The sequence below is a fragment of the Cervus canadensis genome, chromosome 18 (assembly GCF_019320065.1).
Source record: "Cervus canadensis isolate Bull #8, Minnesota chromosome 18, ASM1932006v1, whole genome shotgun sequence".
Lineage (NCBI taxonomy): Eukaryota > Metazoa > Chordata > Mammalia > Artiodactyla > Cervidae > Cervus > Cervus canadensis.
This window is the reverse complement of record NC_057403.1, coordinates 9435795-9461962: the sequence shown is the minus strand read 5'-3', so window position 1 is coordinate 9461962 and position 26168 is coordinate 9435795. Positions and strand designations below refer to the sequence as shown.

At 42.4% G+C, this 26168-nt stretch overlaps 3 protein-coding genes across 3 annotated transcripts in view; 1 reads left to right on the top strand and 2 right to left on the bottom strand.

The window, feature by feature from the left end:
- Window positions 1-26168, top strand: part of LOC122420697 (zinc finger protein 107-like) — a 213946-nt gene that overhangs the window by 134407 nt on the left and 53371 nt on the right. The window lies entirely within an intron of this gene.
- LOC122420583 (zinc finger protein 91-like) overlaps window positions 1-26168 on the bottom strand; it is a 29215-nt gene that overhangs the window by 2483 nt on the left and 564 nt on the right. The window contains 5 exon segments of the mRNA XM_043435833.1: window positions 17787-19055; window positions 22982-22999; window positions 23056-23151; window positions 23657-23783; window positions 25895-26027. Of these exon segments, the coding sequence (XP_043291768.1) occupies window positions 17787-19055; window positions 22982-22999; window positions 23056-23151; window positions 23657-23783; window positions 25895-26027 (1643 nt within the window).
- On the bottom strand, window positions 157-11227 carry LOC122420672 (putative protein ZNF720). Its single transcript, XM_043436066.1, has 4 exons — window positions 11033-11227; window positions 4622-4748; window positions 4002-4097; window positions 157-959 (listed from the first exon to the last, which is right to left on the bottom strand). The coding sequence occupies exons 1-4, from the start codon at window positions 11045-11047 to the stop codon at window positions 538-540; spliced, it is 660 nt and encodes a 219-aa protein (XP_043292001.1). The 5' UTR covers window positions 11048-11227; the 3' UTR covers window positions 157-537.

Sequence of the window (26168 nt, the reverse complement as noted above, 5' to 3'; positions counted from 1 at the left end):
CTGCTGCTTAATCAGATTTGAAGACTGATTAGAAACTTTACCATATTCACTACAATTGTAAGTTTTCTGTCCACTATGAATACTCTTATTTAGAGAAAGATCTGATGCTTGATAAAAGATATTCTTACATTTACTACTTTTAGAATCCTTGTGTGAAGACTGAGTTCCCTGATGTTCCATAAAGTTTGAGTCTTGTTCAAAGTTATGCCCAGTTTCATTGCATGAAGAGACCTTCACTCCATCATGAATAATTGTGTAATTATTGGAGCTGGAGGTCTTAATTAAGGTCTGACTCATTTTCTTACACATGGAAAGTTCTTCCCTATTAACCATATCATGGGATGTATTGAACAATGCTGGTTGGATTACATCTCTTCCATTATCATCAACATTATACATCTTGGAATGGGGAGAAAATATCTGTTTCTGGAAAAATAATGACTTCCTAATCACAGATCCTTCAAATTGATTATATTGTGAGTTTTTCCCATCATTTTTAGATTTCTGGTTTTCAGACATGTTGAAATATATGTTGAATCAAAGCCTATGCTCAGAGTGGTTTGAAGGAGTATGTACAGTAGAGACTGGAGGACCTTCCAGATTTTCCACATTTCCTTTCAGAGAACAAGTATGTTTCAAAAAACGATGTAAATTTTTTCTGAAAAACGTACACTTCTCAGCAGATGTTGAAGACTGAAATGAGGGTTTCCCCCAATTTGACTCAAGTAGCTCATTTCTTTCTACAGTAATGTCTGCATTATGTGTAACTGTCTCAATTTCTTTATGTCTATGTAAACATCCTCTCTGTCTTTCACACGCCCTTGTATGTTCTGAGTCTTTCATTAATTGCAAGTTTCTGAGGTGAAATCTTTCATATATTCCTAGGTTTGCTTTTGGGAACAAATCTTCTACCCTTGGTTTCTTTGGCATCAAATCCTGGGTGTCTTGAGGAGATATAGCTGAAAGATACCAAAGAAGTTGCCAGAGGATTAGGCAGACATGGACTTCATCTCTCTCCACAAATGCATCAAGCATACATCAGAAATGGAACACTTCTCACAGAGCCCAGCTGAACACTAGCAGAGGACCTTGGAAATCTAAAAGGACAAGAAAGATTCCTGCTGAGCTAGGTAGGGCAAAAGAAAGAAGAAAGAAAAAGAACAGGAAAGGAAATGGGATGGGGCCTGCAACCCTGGGGGGATCTGAAGAGGGGAGAGGTCTCCACCTCCGGGGAAGGCCCTCACTCGGGGAGCCCAGCTGGAACAGAAGGGGAGCCTCATCCTCTGTGGGAGGAGAACACGGCAGCAGTCAGAGGCAGCAGGACAGAGGAGACCTGCACATGGGGTACTGCCCCCAGCCCTGCCCACCCAGCCTGAGAGGGTGTCCACCACTGCAGACAAGGGCTGGGTGCTGAAATGGGGGGTCTGGAGAGCAGACCCAGGCAGAGGACTGCTGTGGGCTGTGAGACGTCCTGTGGGAATGGCAGAGAGGGAGGAGCTCTGCAAACAGGAATGCTTGGGGAGGAAGCCTGAACCACCATAGAGCAGAGCGCCATTGCTGAGTCATGCCCCAAGCGAAGACCCACCATTGTTTGTAGCCTCTCTCCCCCTGTGCTGGCCCCTCCTCACCAGGCATCAGAAAGGGCTCCATTAGGGTGGGTGCTCTCATGAACCCAGCTGTTGCCTCTTCCTCTGCGCCCCTCACTACCAGGGTAGACTGGTGGACTCTGGGAAACCTCGGGAGCAGCAGCCTGTAGTTTATCCACATGCCCAGAGCGGGCTGAAGCACTGCTGAGCCCCAGGGTCTGGCAATTTAAGGAAGTAAAGCTGATATCTCCACTGGAAGTTGCACAAACTCGTTTCTATACCATCACAGCTGTCTTTGTAAACTCAGCACCTTTAGAACGTCTGAGTGGACAAGGACGGCTCCCCCAGTCACAGCAGGTGTAGCTGTAGCAGCTATAGACTTCGTGGGCTCCCACACTAGGGGGCAGGGCCAGGCCGGAGTCTGAGCTGCCCCCACAGCACCACAGCAGGTCCAGCTCCATGGTGAATGCAATCCAGGGCCCTGACTTCAAGGATCTATGCTGGTGACCTGGTGAAAACAACATCTGAGAGGCACCAGGGCCATGTGCCAGGATACCCATGGGTGAGGTGGGGCCAAGGGCAGTGCCAACCAGGGTCACCCGAGACTCACCCAATGGGTGAAAGTGACACACAGAGCACATCCCAAGGGGAACATCCCCAGAGCAGCAATCCTCAGGGGCTTCTCTCCCGGGGGTGTGCTCCAATCCCACCTGCCTCCACACAGATCAGGATCACAGCGAAGAAACAGATCTGGGGGCTCTTTTCCACAAACCAGGGCGCAGACCCACCACAGACAGGGCAGTGACAGCCACAGAGCGAAGGGGAAGTTCCCCTCAATATCCAGGGCAGGCTCGGGTCACAGAAACAGCAGTCAAAAGTTCATCAAGGGGGTTAGGGCACAAACCTCTGGACCAACCTCACCCACCAGGGGACAGACACCAGGAACAACAGGAACTAGAATCCTGCAGCCTGCAGAACGGAGACCACAAACACAGAAGATGTGACAAAATGAGAGGACAAAGAAGTGTCTTGTAGAGGAAGGAGCAAGATCAAAACCTGCTTAGATAAAAACTAAGTGAAGATGAGAGAGGCAATCAAATGATTACTTTTTGCTTAAAGTCCTCTTAAATTGAGACACCAAACATTTTCACAAGGGCTAGGTGCCTACTAATCCTTTCATTTACTTCTTATCACCTGTGTTTTTATTTGAGAATGTTGTATTAGATGTTTGAATCTAAAAATCATAAATGATATGACACAGAACTAATGTCCTAGCAAGTGAGGACATATAAGACAGAGTCCAGGGAAGCTCGGGATGAACAAGATAAATTAACAAAGTAGTAGTTCTTAAGAAATTAAATAAGAAGTGAGACTTTAAAAATATGATGGATCTAAAAATAAAAAAAATATGATGGAAACACATGGGACTCGACTCAGTACTCTTTGGAGACCTAACTGGGGAGGAAATCTAAAACAGAGTGGCTATATGTATGTATAATTGATAATGTTTTCTGTACAGCAGCAGAACTTTGGAAAACAGCTACACTCCACTAAGAATTTAATAAAAAGATTTCTATATTTTATCGAAAAATCTTACCATTTTGAAACAACCATTACAAATATGGAAAATGTTCTAAGTTCTATATGCCAATTTATTTTAAAATTTTTTGAGGTAATTGAATATATTAAAGTGTTTTACCATTCAGGAATTGGGACAAATACACTTAGGTATTTAACATGAGTTCGTATAAAGAGAAGAGAAACTTTAAAGTAACCATGAGACTTTCATTTTCCCATTTTAGGGAGGTTTTGCTTTATGCAGTGAAGACATTACTTAAGTTTGAAATGAATAAGGGCATATCTGCAGTTTCCAGTGGATTGGAAACTATAAATCAGAAAAACAAAACAAAACAAAAAAACAAACCTGTCCCAACTATTCCTAGGACTTTGGCAGTATGTCTATGACTCCACTTACACAGTTCTGTTTAAAGGTAGCAACAAACTTTAAAAGGAGTATCATATAGTCACTAAGAAGTGTGCACAGTTTTCCTAGGATCACCAAGAAATGAAAGAGCAGCCAACTCATGCAGGTTGTCACAGGCCAAGAGGAGAATTTTAGTTCTCACTGTGAGTGAGAAAAGCAATCACTGGAGATGAATTCATGAATGATTCAAGAGACAGAATGGGGCAGGTGATAGCCATCTATGACAGCAACAGAAATAAACCCAGACTTCTCCAAAAGCATTTCCACTGAAGCAGATCTTCCCAAACCACATGATACAGGATGACTTCCTCACTGATCCTCACAGAATCAACCATACGTATATATAGCCACTCTGTTTTAGATTTCCTTCCCAGGCAGGTCTCTCACTGTACCTCTCACCTGAGTCATCGGCTCCATCCATTCACACCTACCTGGGTATATGCCTGTTGTCTGCATTCTCCTTATATTCCTGAGATCCTTCATTTGCTCCAGAAAGGTGACCAAGTCTGGCTTAGAGACCACAAGACCTGTTCATCGGAGAAAGGAATATTTCTTGTGCTAGAGATTCATCAGTTTCCAATCCAATATGTATTCAGGCGAGAAGAGAACACATGGGTGAATGTTAAAACAGCCCAGAGAATGATTCCCCAGATGCTCCCCCCCGCCCCAAATACTTTATTGAAAGTACCTATATAATGCTAACTAATACAAAATGTTAAGTCCTGAGATTCTGGTCAAGTGCCACTAAGGCAAAAGTAAGTAGTGGAAATGTGAAATTAAGAGAACGTACAACTATTTGATACCACAGAACTTACACAATCACCACTGCCCTAGAAGGAGGCAGATTACATAAAGGAAGACAAAGGTTACAAGCATAATGGATCATCATAACGAAGCCTTTCTTTCTAAACTCACAGATACTCATTTCCACCTACAAAGCAGAGATCTCAAACAAATGTGCGGAGCAGAAACTTTCAGAAGACATTCTAGAAATGAAGGAACCAAAACCCTGAGGTTTAGATAAGCGATTCTGAAAGGCAGTTGTCCTCACCCAAGGAAGCCAGGTTCCTATAGTTCTCTACCATCACGTCCGTGTACAAGTCCCGCTGACTGAGGTCCAGGCATTCCCACTCCTCTTGAGTGAAGTCTATGGCCACATCCCGGAAGGTCAGCCGTCCCTAAAATACAAAGTACAGATGCCCTGGGGCCGTGGGAAGACTTCCTAATGTGACCCATAATGGAAACAGCAAGTTCAGAGACCTGGTTTTCCTTTAGGCGAGTGGCTGCTAGTACACAAGAATATAATTTTACACAGTAGTATTTTCTTTTTTGGGTGTTAATTCTAGCAAGTCTTGTAGGTCTTCATAGAACTATTTAACTTCAGCTTCTTCAGCATTACTGGTCGGGGCATAGACTTGGATTACCGTGATATAGAATGGTTTGCCTTGGAAATGAACAGTGATCATCCTGTCGTTTTTGAGATTGCATTCAAGTACTGCATTTCAGACTCTCTTGTGGACTATGATGGCTACTCTATTTCTTCTAAGGAATTCCTGCCCACAGTAGTAGATATAATGGTCATCTGAGTTAAATTCACCCATTCCAGTCCATTTTAGTTTGCTGATTTCTGAAATGTCGATGTTCACTCTTGCCATCTCCTGTTTGATTGCTTCCAATTTACCTTGATTCATGGACCTAACGTTCCAGGTTCCTATGCAATATTGCTCTTGACAGCATCGGACCTTGCTTCCATCACCAGTCACATCCACAACTGGATGTTGTTTTTGCTTTGTCTCTGGCTCTTCATTCTTTCTGGAGTTATTTCTCCACTGATCTCCAGTAGCATATAGGGCACCTACCAACCTGGGGAGTTCATCTTTTTGCCATTTCATACTGTTCATGGGGTTCTCAAGGCAGGAATACTGAAGTGTTTGGCCATTCCCTTCTCCAGTGGACTACATTTTGTCAGAACTCTCCACCAGATTTGGGTGGCCCTGCACAGCATGGCTCATAGTTTCATTAAGTTAGACAAGGCTGTGATCCATGTGATTAGATTGGTTAGTTTTCCATGATTGTGGTTTTCAACCTGTCTACCCTCTGATGGAGAAGGATAAGAGGCCTATGGGAGCTTCCTGATGGGATAGACAGACTGAGGGGGAAACTGGGTCTTGCTCTGGTGGGCAGGGCCATGCTCAGTTATTCTTGAATCCAATTTTCTCTTGATGGTTGGAGCTGTGTTCCCTCCCTGCTATTTACCTGGGTCAACCTATGGTTGGTTTCCCTGATGGCTCAGATGGTGAAGCATCTGCCTGCAGTGTGGGAGACCTGGGTTTGATCCCAGGGTTGGGCAGATCCCCTGGAGAAGGAAATGGCAACCTACTCCAGTACTCTTGCCTGGAAAACTCCATGGACAGAGGAGCCTGGTAGGCTATAGTCCATGGGGTCACAAAGAGTAGGACACGACTGAGTGACTTCACTCACTAAACTATGGTTGAGGTAATGAAGATAATGGTGACCTTCCTCAAAAGATCCCATGCATGTACTGCTAGTCTGTGCCCCCAACCCTGCAGCAGGCCACCACCAACCCTTCTAGAATTAACACCCCCCAAAAATGTACTTTTCATTATAGGGGACTGTAATGCAAAAGTAAGAAGTCAAGAAACACCTGGAGTAACAGGCAAATTTGGCCTTGGAGTACAGAATGAAGCAGGGCAAAGGCTAATAGAGTTCTGCCAAGAGAATGCACTGGTCATAGCGAACAGCCTCTTCCAACTACACAAGAGAAGACTCTACACATGGACATCACCAGATGGCCAAAACTAAAATCAGATTGATTATATTCTTTGCAGCCAAAGATGGAGAAGCTCTATACAATCAGCAAAAATAAGACTGGGAGCTGACTGTGGTTCTGATCATGAACTCCTTCTTGCCAAATTCAGACTTAAATTGAAGGAAGCAGGGAAAACCACTGGACCATTCAAGTATGACCTAACGGTTATACAGTGGAATGGGAAATAGATTTAAGGGACTAGATCTGATAGACACAGTGCCTGATGAACTATGGATGGAGGTTCATGACATTGTAAAGGATGATCAAGACCATCCCCAAGAAAAAGAAATGCAAAAAAGCAAAATGGCTGTCTGAGGAGGCCTTACAAATAGCTGTAAAAAGAAGAGAATCCAAAAGCAAAGGAGAAAATGAAAGATATACCCATTTGAATGCAGAGTTCCAAAGAATAGCAAGGAGAGATAAGAAAGCCTTCCTCAGCAATCAATGCAAAGAAATAGAGGAAAACGACAGAATGGGAAAGACTAGAGATCTCTTCAAGAAAATGAGAGATACCAAGGGAACATTTCATGCAAAGATGGGCTCGATAAAGGACAGAAATGGTATGGACCTAACAGAAGCAGAAGATATGAAGAAGAGGTGGCAAGAATACAAAGGAGAACTGTACAAAAAAGATCTTCACAAGCCAGATAATCATGATGGTGTGATCACTCACCTAGAGCCAGATATCCTGGAATGTGAAGTCAAGTGGGCCTTAGAAAACATCACTTCGAACAAAGCTAGTGGAAGTGATGGAATTCCACTTGAGCTATTTCAAATCCTAAAAGATGATGCTGTGAAAGTGCTGCACTCAATATGCCAGCACATTTGGAAAACTCAGCAGTGGCCACAGGACTGGAAAAGGTCAGTTTTCATCCCAATCCCTAAGAAAAGCAATGCCAAATAATGATCAAAGTACTGCACAACTGCACTCATCTCACATGCTAACAAAGCAATGCCCCAAATTCTACAAGCCAAGTTTCAACAGCGTGAACCATGAACTTCCAGATGTTGAAGCTGGTTTTAGAAAAGGCAGAGTAACCAGAGATCAAATTGCCAACATCTACTGGATCATCGAAAAAGCAAGAGAGTTCCAGAAAAACATCTATTTCTGCTTTATTGACTATGCCAAAGCCTTTGACTGTGTGGATCACAATAAACTGTGGAAAATTCTGAGATGGGAATACCAGACCATCTGACTTGTCTCTTCAGAAACCTGTATGCAGGTTAGGAAGCAACAGTTAGAACTGGACATGGAAGAAGAGACTGGCTCCAAATGGGAAAAGGAGTACGTCAAGGCTGTATATTGTCACCCTGCTTATTTAACTTATATGCAGAGTATATCATGAGAAACACTGGGCTGGAAGAAGCACAAGCTGAAATCAAGATTGCTGGGAGAAATATCAATAACCTCAAATATGCAGATGACACCACCCTTGTGGCACAAATGAAGAGGAACTGAAAAGCCTCTTGAAAGTGAAAGAGAGGAGAGTGAAAAAGTTGGTTTAAAGCTCAATATTCAGAAAACTAAGATCATGGCATCTGGTCACATCACTTCATCGGAAATAGATGGGGAAACAGTGGAAACAGTGTCAGACTTTATTTTTGGGGTCTCCCAAATCACTGCAGATGGTGATTGCAGCCATGAAATAAAAAGACGCGTACTCTTTGGAAGGAAAGTTATGGCCAACCTGGATAGCACATTTAAAAGCAGAGACATTACTTTGCTAACAAAAGTCCCGCTAGTCAAGGCTATGGTTTTTCCAATAGTCATGTATGGATGTTAGAGTTGGACGGTGAAGAAAACTGAGTGCCGAAGAACTGCTGCTTTTGAACTGTGGTGTTGGAGAAGACTCTTGAGAGTCCCTTGGACTGCAAGGAGATCCAACCAGTCCATCCGAAAGGAGATGAGTCCTGGGTTTTCATTGGAAGGATTGATGTTGAAGCTGAAACTCCAATACTTTGGCTACCTCATGCAAAGAGTTGACTCATTGGAAAAGACCCCAATGTTGGGAAGGATTGGGGGCAGGAGGAGAAGGGAAAGACAGAGGATGAGATGGCTGGATTGCATCACCGACTTGATGGACATGGGTTTGGTTAGACTCTGGGAGCTGGTGATGGACAGGGAGGCCTGCCGTGCTGTGATTCATGGGTTCACTAAGAGTCAGACATGACTGAGCGACTGAACTGAACTGAACTGAATATATCTTTCTGACAGTTTTTCAGAGTCTGCAATGTGCAACAGAAATAATTGAAAATGAATAATGTTGCTGTTGTGTCGTTTGACAAATATTTTAACAGACATTCTTTAAAGGGCAGAGCTGAAATTTTATTTCACTTGATGACTCTAGACTTTAATAAAACACAGACAAATATACAGACACAACTCTAATGAAAGTTAATAGAAACTTCTGTATTTGTAAATCATACTAAAAATGAGAAAAATGTTAGTTACTCTGTTGTGTCCTACTCTTTGGGACCCCAGGGACTATAGCCTGGCAGGCATCTCTGTCCATGGGCGTCTCCAGGCTAGAATACTGGACTGAGTAGCCATTCCCTTCTCCAGGGAATCTTATGGGAAAAAAAAAAGAAACAATTCGATGTAATCATGCTAACATGTTTATACACAGAGACGTATACTACAATGAGACTACATACTCAGTAATAGTAATAGAGAAAAACTGTCATGTCAACAATATCAGGATAATTTCTAACTGATTAAAAATATACATAAATATTTGAGGATGATATTATTTTAATTTTTAAAAATAGACTAGGGTACAGACATATACAACGATATAAAATAAAGTGGAGCTCTGGTTCCGAATTTCTAAATTTCCTGGAAGCCTGTATCATTTGCACTGAACTATATTTTAAAATTTGACACAGGGGAAGAAAAGAAAAACAAAAAACAACCAACCACTTAACACTGTTGAACTTAGATTAGCACTAATATGATTCTTGTAAACATTTTGGAAAATACAGAAATAGGATGAAACTATGTCTGTGATGTGAGCGTGGAGTGGACTGGAAATGGTAAGACCGAGGCTTGAGTGATGAAAACCCCCACTCCCCAAACCCAGCATCTCTCCTAAGCACATGCGAGTGTTGTCAACTACAAGCTGGCACTTGCCAAGAGTATTGCCAGCAACAGAACAACAACAAGGGCGTTTGTCACCTGCCTCTGTGGAAAATGAACCCTATGGTGCTTCAAGTGCTGACTGCAACCGCCCCCGAGGGGGTTCAGGCTGCACTGAGGCACTCTGCTCCAGGGAATCTGGTGGAACAGGGCTTTAGAGAGTTAGGTATTTTCAGGAGCTGATTTCATGATCCCAATCCTTGCATCTCTTCATATCTGTGTGGGCTGGGCTTAGTCACTTAGTTGTACTGTGTCTGTGGGCATTCTCCAGGCAAGGATACCAGAGTGGGTTGCCACGCCCTCCTCAAGGGGATCTTCCCAACCCATGGATCAAACCAAGGTCTCCCGCACTGCAGGCAGATTCTTTAGCATCTGAGCCATCAGGGAAGCCCCTTCACATCTAGAAAAGCACCAAATCAGTGAACGGTGACATCAGCTCCTCATGACTGGCAGAAAAGCTTTTCTAAAGTAAATGCTTGACTGCACTGAACTCCCCCTTCACTAAAATCTTATCTATTGACCTTCCCCGCTGCCTCTTTAGTGCAGTCTGTCAGAGTTATCTGAGGTGCTGTCTCCTGGGTTGCTGTCCTTATTTTGCTCTAAATAAAACTTAACTCACAATTCTCAAGTTGTGTGTCTGTTTTAGCCAACAGTGTTCATTGTTCAAAGCGAAGAGAAACCAAGATGATAAAGAGTTTCCCACTAACTGTGATAGTTGCACATATCCCTCAGTTTTTCTTTCCAAGACACTTTTTGAAGACAGAAAAAGAAAGAAAAAGAAATGCACTGGAATCTCACAGAAGCACCTGAACCAGTGAACATCTGAGGTCATGGGATAAGAAGTACATGGAAAAATGCGTTATCACTGCCAGGTATTTTAGCAATATTATGAAAACCGTGATCTCAACCTACTATGAAAAATATCCATTTTATGCAAATTCTACTGCATATATACCTCACATGATCTGGAAACTAATAGTACATTTAATAGTAAGTTTTTCTTATCGATATAGAGGCTAGTCATTGTACTTTTTTCATTTCTGAAAATTTTCTGAAAAGTTCTAAACTGCTGAGTTCACGCTACTTTAAGGGCATTTTAAACTCCTGTTCTAAAGAACTGAATTGCATCCACATGTAAACTCATCATGGCATTTCCCCTACTTCCCTAGGATCCCAACGCCGAACCACATTCCAACGGGAGTCTCAGACACCTGTGTTCACCTCTCACAAAGGGAATATATTCACCAGTTGAAAGTCACTAATTCATGTCGAGGATTCATCAGGACAGAAAGAAGAAAAGGCTGTGGGACACAAGCGAGAAGCAGGCTAAAGAGCCGGTCTTCACGATTATGAGGAAAAAAGACAAAAGAGGAAGTTGACAACAAATCCCCAGGGAGAAAACCTGGACTCAGAGAAGTAAAGGTTTGCGGATTCTCAGTCCAGGCATTTCAGGAGGAAAAGCAGACACAGCCCCAGACCCGGGACAGGACGTTTACCTGAGAAGCTGCCATTCCCTCCTCTTCTTCCTCCTGCTGTGTCTCTTCTGGGGATATTATGCAGCAAAAACACGTCTATGTATTGAGAAAACAGCATCCACACAGCTCTTTCACCTGCAACTGCTGCAGTGAAAAAGAAGAAAGAGTTTTCTTGGTTCTCTCTCCCTTTCCCGAGCTCTTTGGTCACTTTCTCTGTTCCTGAGCTGTAGTGGGTAATCAAGATGAGGCTGAATCACATCCTGGGTTTGGTGCTCAGTTTCGTCATTCTCTTTGCAGACTACCCCTGCTATTTCTTCTCTTATTTTTCACATTAGAGAGAGCAGGCCACAGAACAATTCACAAGAGAACATGGACCCAACTTCCGAGCAACCTGACTCTGACTCTGAGGACGTTTAAAACTATGCAGGAGGCAGACCTTCCAGGAGCCCTGAGCTTGAGCCCTCAGCTCTGCCAGCCCCAGAGCTCTGGAGGGAGGAATTAGGGCGGGAACTTCTAGAAACAAAGAACCTCAGCCTGATTCCCTGGGGAGGGGCTCTTTCAATGATGGGTGTGGCCCTGCCAGGCCTGTGCCCGTGGGGGAGGGGAGGGGAGGGGTGAGTGTTTGGTGGGAATCACCTGGGGGCCCTGGGTTCCTGCAAGGCTTTGCTCTCAGGATTCTAGGAAAGATGGCCTGAGTCCTTAGGTTTGTTGTTGTTGTTTTTACTCCCATCTGTAACCTGGGGACACTGGTTTTCACAAAATGATTTGCACTGTGAACACCTCTGTGCAGGTGGGGGGCCTCCTACTTCAGAGACAAGGGGCCTGGAGGTGTTTCCATCACAGCTTTCTTTAAAAATAAACTAGAGGCCGCAGTGGACCTTGGGTTAACAGTCTATGGGCAGGGACAGATGCCTTTCAAAATGATGCCCTAAAAGCTATCTGATGACCAACCAAAGAAATAATGATCAGTGTTATTTCATTAGTAAACTTACCCATAAATTAATACATGAAAGGGATTCTCTGGTGGTTCAGATGATAAAGAGTCTGCCTGCAAAGTGGGAGACCCAAGTTTGATCCCTGGGTCAGGAAGATCCCCTGGCGAAGAAAATGGCAACCTTCTCCAGTATTCTTGCCTGGAGATGGATGGATGGAGGAGCCTGGAGGGCTACAGTCCATAGGGTTACAGAGTCAGACAAGACAGAACGACTTCACTTTCACTTTCAACACAGAAAAATGTTGCTGCTCTACCTCATGTTGGTATTTCTAGGTTTTATGAATCATATACTACAGTTTGTTCTCTGCTCTTTTTAAATAGCTCTATTCTCTCACATCTTTCAGGGATAACTGAGTAAGGAAAAATTAAATAGAGGAGCATATCCATTTTTTCTAATAGTGTCTATTCTAAAATGTATTCAGTGTGCATGTACCAGTACCAATATCTTAGATGATTCAGTTTCACAGCAGAAATGAGAGTAAGGTACAGAGATTTCCCATATACATCCTGTTCCCACACATAGACAATCTCCCTATTTATCTTTCCCCACCTGAAGATCCCTTTGTGGCACTGATGAATCTACAGAGACATTAAGTAAAGTTTCTAGTTTCACCTCATGTTTGTCTTTTAGGGATGTGTACAGACATCCTGGAATGTGAAGTCAAGTGGGCCTGAGGAAGCATCACTACAAACAAAGCTAGTGGACGTGATGGAATTCAAGCGGAACTATTTCAAATTTTAAAAGATGATGCTGTGAAAGTGCTGCACTCAATATGCCAGCAAATTTGGAAAAGTCAGCAGTGGCCACAGGACTGGAAGAGGTCAGTTTTCATTCCAATTCCAAAGAGAGGCAATGCCAAAGCATGCTCAAACTACCACACAATTGAACTCATCTCACAGGCTAGCAAAGTAGTGTTCAGAATTCTCCAAGCCAGGCTTCAACAATACGTGAACCACGAGCTTTCAGATGTTCAAGCTCGTTTTAGAAAAGGCAGAGGAGTCAGCTATCAAATTGACAACATCTGCTGGATCATCGAAAAAGCAAGAGATTTCTGAAGAAACGTCTATTTCTGCTTTTTTGACTATGCCAAAGCCTTTGACTATGTGGATCACAATCAACTGGAAAATTCTGAAAGAGATGGGAATAACAGACCACCTGACCTGCCTCTTGAGAAATCTGTGTGCAGGTCAGGAAGCAACAATTAGAACTGGACATGGAACAACAGACTGGTTCCAAATAGGAAAAGGAGTACGTCAAGGCTGTCTATTGTCACTGTCATTATTTAACTTCTATGCAGAGTACATCACGAGAAACGCTGGGCTGGAAGAAGCACAAGCTGGAATCAAGAGTGCCATGAGAAATATCAGTAACCTCAGATATGCAGATGACACCACCCTTATGGCAGAAAGTGAAGAGGAACTAAAAAGCCTCTTGATGAAAGTGAAAGAGGAGAGTGAAAAAGATGGCTTAAAGCTCAACATTTAACAAACTAAGATCACGGAAATTGGTCCCATCACTTCATGGCAAATAGATGGGGAAACAGTGGAAACAGTGACAGACTTTATTTTTGGGGACTTCAAAATCACTGCAGATGGTGACTGCAGTCATGACATTAAAAGATGCTTACCCTTTGGAAAGAAAGTTATGACCAACCTAGACATCATACTAAAAAGGAGAGACCTTACGTTGCCAACAAAGGTCTGACTAGTTAAGGCTATGGTTTTTCCAGTGGTCATATATGGATGTGACAGTTGGACTATAAAGAAAGCTGAGCACCCAAGAATTGATGCTTTTGAGCTGTGGTGTTCGAGAAGACTCTTGAGAGTCACTTGGACTGCAAGGAGATCCAACCAGTCCATCCTCAAGGAGATCAGTCCTGGGTTTTCAATGGAAGGACTGAAGTTGAAGCTGAAACTCCAATACTTTGTCCACCTGATGTGAAGAACTGACTCATTGGAAAAGATGCTGACACTGGGAAAGATTGAAGGTGGGAGGAGAAGGGGACAACAGAGGATGAGATGGTTGGATGGCATCAGCAACTCATTGGATATGAGTTTGAGTTAACTCTGGGAGTTGGTGATGGACAAGGAGGCCTGGCGTGCTGTGGTCCACGGGGTCTCAAAGAGTCAGACATGACTGAACAACTGAACTGACTGACTCTATGGGTCTGGGCAAATTTATAACTTGTGTCCATTACAACAGTTTAACACAATGATTTCATGGTCCTGAACTCAGGGTATTCATAGCCCCTCCTTTGAAACCCATGGCAACCCCTGACCATTTTAATCTCTTCTACATTCCTGACTAGATTATCAAGTGTCTCTGTGGTAAAAAATCCACCTGTCATTGCAGGTGACCCAAGTGATGTAAGTTCAATTCTTGGGTAAGGAATTCCCTGGAAAAAGAAATTACCACCGACTCCAGTGTTCTTTCCTGGGAAATCTCATAGACAGAGGTACCTGGCAGGCTACAGCCCATTGGGCCCCAAAGACTCAGACACAATGGAGCACATAAGAACATTTACCTACACCAAAATAACATATTGTAAAAATCATACTTTTTGTAGCATTTTCCGATGGGCTTCCTTCACATAGTAAAATGCATGGAATGATCATCCATGTATTTTACACCTTGAAAGTTTAATACAAAAAAGCTTAATATCTGTCCTTCTAGCCTGCTTATTAAATAGGTTCACCAATAACATTTTCTAGATTCATATGCATATATAGGATTAATACCATATAGGTTAATACCATATTTTCACGAATGTAGAGATTAGACCTGTGGACACAGTGGTAGAATGAGAGGGGGCCCAATTGAGAGAATAGCCTTGACATATATTCACCACAATGTGTAAAACAGGTAGCAGGTGGGAAGCTGCTCCATAGCACAGAGAGCTCAGTGCGGGGCTCTGTGATGGCTAGAGGGGTGAGACGGAGATCTGGGAGGGAGGTGCGAGAGAGAGTGGGTGTGCTTATACCTATGGCTGATTGATGAGGTTGTCCAGCAGAATCTAACACAACATTGTAAAGCAATTATATTCCAAAAAATATATATTCATCTCAAAAGAAAAAAGAAAAACCAGACATAACACAGTGCTTAGGAACCCCCCTGACAGTGTGGGGCCCTCGGGCCTCATCCCTGGTCCAGGAATACCCCCACGCGCTCTGGGAAGATGAAGCCTGTGCGCCTCAGCTCCTGAGGCTGGGTGGGGGGGCGACTTGGTCCTTTAGATGGGCACGAGGCAAAAGAAAGATGCTCAGCATCGCTAAATAATAAGAAATGCAGAGCAAACTGACAGTGATACATCACCTCCTGACAGTCAGAGTAACAACTAGCAGAAAGCCCACTAATAATGTCATAAACGCGGAAGAGGCTTGGAGATCAGGGAACCTCCTGAATGGCTGGAGGGAGTGTAAGCGGGTGCACTCACTTGGGAGGACAGTGTGGAAGTTCCTTAAAAACATAACCTCCTGACATTAAAGGAAATGAATTCCCAGAATAGTAGACAAAATAGATTAATTGACAAATTTATAAGATTTGCAGTTTTAGTAAACCATCTGCACTTCTGAAATGAGCGGTTGTGGCCTAGCATTTTTAAATCCTTTGAGTAAATGTGTATGAATACACACACACTCACATGTTCCTTGTGTTTCTCACGGCTAGCATTTATACCTTCAGATATTTATTTATTCTATTCAATGTATGTTATATAAATTATATAACATATATACTTTCAGATATTTATATATTGCCTTCAATGTATCTCACAGCCATGAGAAAACTGTTCCTTTAAGCCAAGGCAAGAAACATGTGGTAAGAATTAAACAGGGTAAAATATTATAAATCTTCATTCAGAATTTTACCATCATGGCTTTTAAGTATTCTTGTGACAAATGTTAAATTTACATTTGCTTAAATGAGCCCATGAAAAGTCTTACTTAGCTCAACAGAAGAACAAAGGACAACTGAAGCAGGTGAGTTCATGACTCTAGGTCCTGAGAGAATTCACAGCAAGCTCTGAGTGAGGTCAAGGATAGAAGTGAGCAGAGAAAGAGGCAGTAATTGGGGTTCAGGTTTTTATAAGAGGCCCTGGGTGAAGTGCTGTGGGCTCCCCAGGCTGAGTGTGGATGGGTCCATTCAGACCAAAAGGACTAGGATTTTGGTGGCTCTGTGAGGGTGGCACTGAAGGGGAGATTGTGAAGTAGCCCTGGGGTTCAGCAAGCCTGCTGGTCTAAGGAAAGTGGTCTTCCAGTGCAAGTGCTCACAGGACTGGCTGGTGTGAGTTCAAGGACCTGCAGGCTGCCTGCTCCCCAGACAGATGCTGAGGGCAGCAACAGCATGGAGCCGTTCAGGGGAGCTCTCAACAGGACTCTGTATGATCCTTCTTATTAGAACCATCACAATGTCCCTGCGGTTAAAGAGGGGAAAAGTACAATGGAGAAATGATGGGAAATACATGATCTAATGATTTGAAACTTAAGGGCAGGAAGGAAACTAATTGTTACAGACTTCACCCATCTATGCTACCGAAAAGTTTCTTGTTAGGTATTCTTTCCTGAAACCTTCAATTGCTAGGCTAACACTTCATTCATTACATACCAACATTTACACAAGAAACCATTCGGTTTTATTGATTAATATGTATGCTTATCACACACAGAATAAAACCTTTTACACTCCGCTATGAAACTTTGCTTAAAATATAGATTATAAGCATAAACAATGATAATTGTTCCCCTGATACAATGATCTGAGAACTGTGATTTCTGTGTTTACGAAAGGGAGGCTATTCATTTAAGAAAACGTACACTAATTACATGACTTCTCTGGGAAGGGTTTTCCGTACATTTCTAGGGTAGCAGAGATGTCTTTAATTGAAATACGTCAGCTGATATTCATGACTTCTGTTCATATTATAAAATACATCAAGATTTTAGTGAACTGTCATTATATTTTACTTTAAAAGCAAGTGATGTAGCTATTGAAAATGGACATCTTACTTTAATCTGTGGAATTATTCCCTGAACACTTACATCATGGTGACTTACAGGGATGTGTGACATGAATGACAAACACCACCATTTAGATGTTCACTGTACATGTTACATTCCTGTGTCCTTAATCTTATAATGGAGAAAATTATAAATGTTTTCTTCCTAGATAGAAGGTCTTCTCTCATCTTTGAGGTAGCAACCATCAAAAACATAACTTTGCATGCACACTAGAAATGAAGTGTAGCATGGAGTAATTTGAGAATTCAGTTACATTCATTTTGGTTTTCAAATAATCACAAATCATGTCAATATCAACAAACATACATAGCTAGTAACTGTACATGACTAAACATCACCTCTTCATCTTGTGATCCATACTAACATATCAATTTTCTATCTATTTTAACTATGAATCACTATCTACAATATTTCTCCCTAAGAGAAATGTCAGAAAACAGAATTTATGAGATACTTTCTAGTATGCATTTCCTGATATTTATTTAGATTTGATTTTTTTATAAACACTTTCCTACATTTTCTTCACATCATTCCATATCTTTCTTATATAAATAAGTCTTTTGTCTCCTGAATTGTATGTTCAGGACAAACCTCTTCCATGTCTTACTTCATTACTAGGGTTTCCCTCCAGGACATGCTCTCTGATGTCCAGTGAGGTGAGAGAGTGGATTAAAGCCTTTACAGGTTTCCTTACATTTATGAGAATTCCTTCAGTATGAATTATCTGATGGTAAGACCAATGTGCTGGGTTAACGTCTTTGTCACAATCCTTACATTTATAAGAATTCTCTTCAGTATGAATTCGCTCGTGTTTAGTAAGAGTTGCATAGTGACTGAAAGCTTTTCCACATTCTTTATATTATTAAGGTTTCTCTCCAGTATGAATTCTCTGATGGCGAGTAAGAACTTTGCAGTGCCTAAAGCCTTTGCCACAATCCTTACATTTATAAGGCTTCTCTCCAGTATGAATTCGCTGGTGTTGAGTAAGAGTTGCGTATTGACTGAAAGCTTTTCCACATTCTTGACATTTATAAGGTTTCTCTCCAGTGTGAATTCTCTGATGGCAAGTAAGACCTGAGTGCTAGCTAAAGCCTCTGCCACAATCCTTGCATTTATAAGGCTTCTCTCCAGTATGAACTCTCTGATGGCAAGTAAGACCTGAGTGCCAGCTAAAGCCTTTGCCACAATCCTTACATTTATAAGGCTTCTCTCCAGTATGAACCGTCTGATGGCAAATAAGACCTGAGAGCTGGCTAAAGCCTTTGCCACAATCCTTACATTTATAAGGCTTCTCTCCAGTATGAACCCTCTGATGGCAAATAAGACCTGAGAGCTGGCTAAAGCCTTTGCCACAGTCCCTACATTTATAAGGCTTCTCTCCAGTATGAACTCTCTGATGGCAAGTAAGACCTGAGTTCCGGCTAAAGCCTTTGCCACAGTCCTTACATTTATAAGGCTTCTCTCCAGTATGAGCTCTCTGATGGGATATAAGGTCTGAGCCCTGCCTAAAGTCTTTGCCACAATCCTTACATTTAAAAGGCTTCTCTCCAGTATGAATTCGCTGGTGTTTATTACGATTTGCCTGTTGACTGAAAGCTTTTCCACATTCTTGACATGTATATGGTTTCTCTCCAGTGTGAATTGTCTGATGGCAAGTAAGACCTGAGAGCTGGCTAAAGCCTTTGCCACAATCCTTACATTTATAAGGCTTCTCTCCAGTATGAACTCTCTGATGGGATATAAGGCCTGAGCCCTGGTTAAAGTCTTTGCCACAATCCTTACATTTATAAGGCTTCTCTCCAGTATGAATTCGCTGGTGTTTACTAAGAGTTGCGTATTGACTGAAAGCTTTTCCACATTCTTGACATTTATAAGGTTTCTCTCCAGTGTGAATTCTCTGATGGCAAGTAAGATCTCTGTGTTGAATAAAGCCTTTGCCACAGTCCTTACATTTATAAGGCTTCTGGCCAATATGGATTCGCTGATGTTGACTAAGTTTGGAACTCTGATTAAACGCTTTGTCACATTCTGTACCTTTGAAAGTGTTCCATCCTGTATGAATTTCCCTATGTTTACATAGGTTGAGTATGTTAGCAAAGACTTTCTCACATTTCTTACACTTGTACTTTTTCTGTGGATTCTGAATACTCTGCTGTTGAATAAGTTCTGAAGACTGATTAGACACATCATATTCACTACAATTGTAAGTATTCTCTCCAGTATCTGTACTGTTATTTAGTGAAAGACCTGATGCTCGATAAAAGATATTCCTACATGTATTACTTTTAGAATCCATATCTGAAGATTGAGGTGCCTGATGTTTCCTAAGATCAGAGTCTTGTTCAATGTTATATCCACTGTCATTGCATGAACAGTTTCTTGCTCCATCATAAATACTCTGGTAACTATTGGGGTTGGAGCTCCTACTTAAGGCCTGACTCGTGTTATTACACATGAAAAGTTGTTTTATATTAACCCTATCATGATATGTATCAAACAGTGATGGCTGAATTAAGTCTCTTCCATTCTTATCAACATTACACGTTTTGGATTGGACAGAACCTGTCTGTTGGTGGAAGAATAATGACCCGCTGCTCACAGACCCCTCAAGTTGATTATATTGTGAGTTTTCCCCATCATTTGTAAACTTCTCCTTTTCAGACGTGGTTGAATGTATGTGTAATCGAAGTCTATGTTCAGAGTGGTCTGAACAAGCATTTGGAGTAGAGACTGGATGACCTTCCAGATTTTCCACATTTCCCCTCAGAGAACGAGTATGTTTCAAAAACTGATGTGAGTCATTGCTTGCAAAGATACACTGCGCGGCAGACGGTGATGACTGAAATGGGTGCTTTCCCCAATTTGACTCCCAGTGCTCATTTCTTCTGAGAGTCATGTCCACAGTATGTGAAACGGTCTCAATTTCTTTATGTCCATATAAACATCGTCTCAGTCTTTCACACGCCCTTGTATATCCCCAGTCTTTGGTTGAGTGTTCATTTCCGAGGTGAGCTCTTTCATATAGGTTTGCTTTTTGGATTAGATTTTCAAACCTTGGATTCTTTGACATCAAACCATGGGTGTTGTGAGAAGACAGAGCTGAAAGATACCACATAAAAGCTTTCTTATCTACTATTCTCAGTGAATATCCTTGAAGATTTAGAGAAAATGGGGACCCAAGGATCAAGATGCCAGAGGATTAGGCAGATTGGAGTTCATCTCTCTCCACAAATGCATCAAGAATACATCAGAATTGGAAGAATTCTCACAGAGCCCCCTCTGAAATCTAGCAAAGAAGCTACACCACTTAAAAAGACAGGAAAGATTCCTGCTGAGCCAGGTAGGACCAAAAAAGAAGAAGGAAAAGGAAGAGGAGAGGAACTGGGATGGGACCTGTAAGCTTGGGGGGATGTGAAGAGAGAAGAGGTGTCCACATCCGGGGGAGCCCCTCATGGGGGAGCCCAGTTTGGACAGAAGGAGAGCCTCATTCTCTGTGGAAGAGAACATGGCAACCCGCGTGTGGCAGAGGGGAGTGAGAGCTGCAGATGGGGTGCTGACCCTGCCCTGCCCACCCAGCCTGAGAGGGCGTCCACCTCAAGGGTGTCCACCACTGCAGACGAGGGCTGGGTGCTGGAACGTGGGCTTTGGGGAGCAGACCCAGGCAGAGGACTGCGGTTGGCCATGAGGAGACATCCTGAGGGGACGGGAGGGAGGGAGGAGCTCTGCAAATGGGACGCTTGTGGAGGAAGCCTGCACCACCAAAGCGCAGAGCGCCATTGTTGAGTGATGGCCAAAGGGAAGAACCCCACCGCAGCCTCTCTCCCCCGTGCTGGCCCCTCATCCCTGGCAGTAGGGAGGACCGCCACCCGGGTGGGCTCTACTGAGGCCCAGCCACGGCCTCCCCCACGCCCCTCCTCCCCAGTCAGCAGACCCCTGTGCCCTGGGGCAGCCTCTGGAGCAGACACCTGTGGGTGGGCCACATGCTCAGATGGAGCTGAAAGCACAGCTGAGCCCGAGGGTTAAGGAAGCAAAGCTGAGGTCTCTGCTCGCAGCTGCACTAACCATGCTTTTACACAGGCAACCGGCTTTGTCAGCTCAGCCCCTGCAGAGCATCTGAAGGACAAGGGGGACGCCCCCGGTCACAGCAGGTGTGGCTTTAGCAACTGCAGACTTTGTGGGCTCGGACACGAGGGGACGCGGCCAGGCCGGGGTCTGAGCTGCCCCCACAGCACCACAGCACCTGGGACCTAGGCCCTGAGTTCAGGGGATCTATGCTGGTGACCCGGGGAGAACAACATCCGAGAGACCCCAGGGCGGTGTGCTGGCATACCCATGGTTGAGGTGGGGTCAAGATCAGGGCCAACCAGGGTCACATGAGACTCACCCAATGGGTGAAAGTGATGCACAGAGCACATCCCAAGGGGAACATCCCCAGAGCAGCAATCCTCAGGGGCTTCTCTCCCGGGGGTGTGCTCCAATCCCACCTGCCTCCACACAGATCAGGATCACAGTGAAGAAACAGATCTGGGGGCTCTATTCCACCAACCAGGGCGCAGACACCATAGACAGGGCGGTGACAGCCACAGAGCGATGGGGAAGCGTCCCTCAATATCCAGGGCAGGCTCGGTTACAGCAGTCAAGTGCCCATCAAGGGGATCAGGGCGCAAACCTCAGGACCAAACTGAGCCCCTAAAGGGCAGGCACAGGAAACAAGAGGAACTAGGATCCTGCAGCCTTCAGGGCAGAGATCAGAAACACAGAAAACGTAATAAAACCAGGGGACAAAGAGCATGGAGCAGAGGAAGGGGCAAAATAATAAGCTACAAGAACCACTAAATGAAGCGGAGACATGCAGTCTAATGATTACCTTTTGCCCTAAGTCGTCTTAAATGGAGACACCAAACATTTTCAGAAATACTAGTTGCCTTCAATTTCTTTAATACACTTCTTACCACTTGTGTTTTATTGGAACACATTCTATTAGATGTTTGTATCTAAAAATCATAAATGATATTGACATACAACTAATTAGAACCTGAGGGCCATTGGAAACTGATAACAAATGAGATAATGAAGTCTTAAGCAATTAAATAAGAAGTGAGATTTTAAAAAATATGTCGGGATCACAGAAAACTCTACTCAGTTCCCTGTGGAGACCCAAATGGAAGGAAATCTAACAAAGAGTGGCTATTTATACGTATACTTCATTCTCTTTGCTGTACAAGAGCACAAGATTATAAAACAATAAGGATTTAAATCCAATAAGGATTTAAAGGACTTAAAAGGACTTTATATGATCTAAAATGTTAATAGTTTGAAACAACCATTAGAAATACGGTGGAAAATGTTCTAAACTATTTTGCCAATTTATTTAAGAAATCTTTGAGTTAATTGAATATATTAAAGTATTTTACCATTGAAGAATTGTGGCAAATACACTCCAGATATTTAAAATGAATTCACATAAAGAAATGTGAAGCATTGGTGTAACTCAGAGATTTGCATTCTCTCATTTTAAGGAAGTTTTGCTTTATACACTGAAATGAGTTTAAAATGTATAAGGTCATATTTGTAGCTTCTAGTGTTTTAGAAAATATAATTCAGAAAATAAATTCTGTCTCCAATATTCCTAGAGTATTGGTAGTTTGTTTACAATTCCACTCAAACACTTCTTCCTAGAGGTAGAAACAAACTTTAAAAAGAGGATCTTATATTTACTGGTCAGTGGGCAGTTTTCCTAGGACCCCCAAGACATGAAAGAGCAGCCAACTCATGCAAGTTGTCACAAGCCAAGAAGAGAATTTGAATTCTCACTGTGGATGAGAAAAGTAATCATGGAGCTGAATTCATGAATGATTGAGAGGCAGAAGGAGCCAGGCAATGTCTGTCTATGACAGCAACAGAAATGAACCCAGAGTTGTCCAAAATCATTTCCATTGGAGCACGTCTTCCCAAGCCACAGGACAAAGGCTGACTTCCTCACTGCTCCTTGGACCTCTCACCTGAGTCATCAGCTCCATCCATTCACACCTACCTGGGTATGTGGCTGCTGTGTCCATTCTCCTTACATCCCAGGGATCCTTCATTTGCTCCAGAAAGGTGACCAGGTCTGGCTTAGAGACCACAAGACCTGTTCATCAGAGAAAGGAATATTTGCTTTGCTAGAGATTCATAAGTTTCCAACCCAATATGTATTTGGGTGAGAAGAGAATACACGGGTGAATGTTAATACAGCCTAGAGGATGATTCCCCCAAATACTTTAATGAAAGCACCCTTACAATACTAACAAATACATAAAAATCAGATCCTGACATTCTGGTCAAGTACTACAAGGCTAAAGTAAGTAGTGTAAATGTGATTTTAAGAGGAAGGTGTCACTATTTAATACCATGGAACTGATTCAATCACCACCACGCTAGAGTGAAGGAGGCAGATTACATCAAGGAAGAAAAAGGTTAGAATCATACTGAATCACCATGAAGGCTTTCTTTCTAAACTCACAAATACCCATTTCCTGCTAGAAAGCAGGGATCTGAAGGTGTTGGTGGAAGCAGAAAATTCCAGGAGACCTTCTAGAAATGCAGAAACCAAACCCAGTGGTGGAAAAGGGATTCTGGAAGGCAGTTCTCCTCACCCAAGGAGGCCAGGTTCCCGTAGGTCTCTAACATCACATCCCTGTACAAGTTTCGCTGACCAAGGTCCAGGCATTCCCACTCCTCTTGAGTGAAGTCTATGGTCACATCCTGGAACATCAGCCGTCCCTGAAATACAAAGTACACATGCCATGTACTTTGGGGTCACAAAGAGTCAGACACAACTGAGATGGCAAAGAGTCAGACAGGACTGATGACTGAATGACTGAACTGACTGACTGACTGACTGTCATATGGCCAAGAGAAGACTTCCTAACCTGACCCTAAACGAAAGCAGTAATTTCAGAGAACTCATTTTGATTTAGTGTAGTTTCTGGTATCACACAGTAACATTTTCTACCACATTTTTAACCCCAAGAAAAGAGGATATGATTCACAGGAAACTGTTCTGATGTGGAAGACAAATTACAATGTATTCAGATCAACACTGGCATATTTATTTTTGAGTGTTGTACTCATGTGACCCAGGATAACTTGTCTACGAAAAAACAGGAAACATTTTTAAGAAGCAGATTCTGATCCAAGAGTTCTGGAGTGGAGAAAATGTGCCACATTTTTTACCGAGCTTATTTGAACTAGTAATGTTGCAAATTCTGCTCCACAAATGACCATTCTGAACAGCAATGAAGAAGAATAGTAGGGAAGAATTCATACTTAAGTTGAACTTTAACTCTTTTACAGATTTTACAGGTCTTATAGGATAGTAACCTAGGAGCAAGAATCATTTTAACTATTTAGTATATACTGTATATCTTTCTGACAGTTTTTATAGAATCTTGAATGTGTAACAGAAATGATAGCTCCTCTGTCCATAGTATTCTCCAGGCAGGAATACTAGACTGGGTAGCTATTCCCTTCTTCCGAAAATCTTAAAAAAAATAGAAAAAAGCGATCAAATCATGTTAACAGGTTTGTGGACAGACACATAAACTAAAATGGGGCTATATGCTTATTAATAATTAATAGCAAAAAGTCCTCATGTCAATCAAATACAAATTTTTAACTTATTAAAAATGTACATAAATATATGAGGATGATATTATTTTATTTCTTTAAATAAACTAGAATACAGACATACAGAATGATGTAACATAAAGTAAAGGTCTGGTTCTGAATTTTTTAATTTCCTGAAAACCTATATCATTTCCAAAGAGCTATAGTTCAAATTTTAATAAAGTTGAACATAGATTAACACTAATAAGATTCTTATAAACATTTTGGAAAATACAAAAATGTGATGACACTTTGTGATGTGAGCATGGAGTGTACCTGGAAATGATCAGACCTGGGCTTGAGTGACAAAAATCCCCCAAACCCAGCATCTCTACTAAACACAGTCATCTTCCAAAGCAAAGAGAAACTTAAGAGCATATGGGATTCCCCCATTAACTGTGATAGTTTAGGCACATCCCTCACTTTTTTTCCCCAAGACACTTGTTAAAGACAAAAGGAAAATACATGAGCTGCGTTGCATGGGAATCTCACAGAAGTACCCAAACCAGTGACCATCAGAGTCATGGGGTTAGAAGTACATGGAAGAATGCATTACCACTGCATGGGTGTTTTGGCAATATTATGGAAACTGTGATCTGAATCTATCGCTAAAAAATGTTAGTTTTAAGCAAATTTCACTTCATATATACCTCTTGTGTCATGTAGCCTAATACCACATTTAATTAGTAAGTCTTTCTTATTGACACAGAGGAAGAGGATAGTCTCAACTACATTTTTTATTTTTGACAAAAATCTGGACCACTGAGTACATTCTATTTCCAAGGGCATTGCCTTTTGCTCCTGTTCTAAAGACCTGAAGTTGCATCCAGATATAAACTCATCATGGCATTTCCCCTACTTCCCTAGGATCCCAACACAGAACAGCATTCCACTGGGAATCCCTTATACCAGTGCCTCCTCGTGTTGGTCTTTCACAAAGGGAATATGTTCAACATTGAAACTGACGGAACAATGTTGAGAATTCATCATGCTCTATAGAAAGCCAGGATACATACATTGGATAACAAGCTCTGGGACATAAGGAAGAAACAATCTAAAGAGCCAGTCTTCTCTAATACAAGAAAAACTGGAAAAAGTAAGCAGTTGGCAACAAACACCCTAGGTAGAAAAATTAGAAGCAGAGAATTGAAGGTTTGCAGATGTTCAGACCAGGCATTTCAGGAGGAAAAGCAGACACAGCCCCAGACCCGGGACAGGACATTTACCTGAGAAGCTGCCATTTCCTCCTCTTCTTCCTCCAGCTCTGCGTCTCCTCTGGGGATTTTTATCACAAACTCACATCTGGGCGTTAAGTAGATAACTTTAAAGGCATCCACACAACTCTTGAATCTGCAACTGCTGCAATGATTGAGAAGAAATAGTTTTCTTGTTTCCCTTGGCCGTTTTCAGAGCTCCTTTGTTACCTTCTCCTTCCTGGTCTGCAGCGGATAATCCAGACTAACCTGATATGCTAATCACACCCTGTGTTTGGTGTTCACC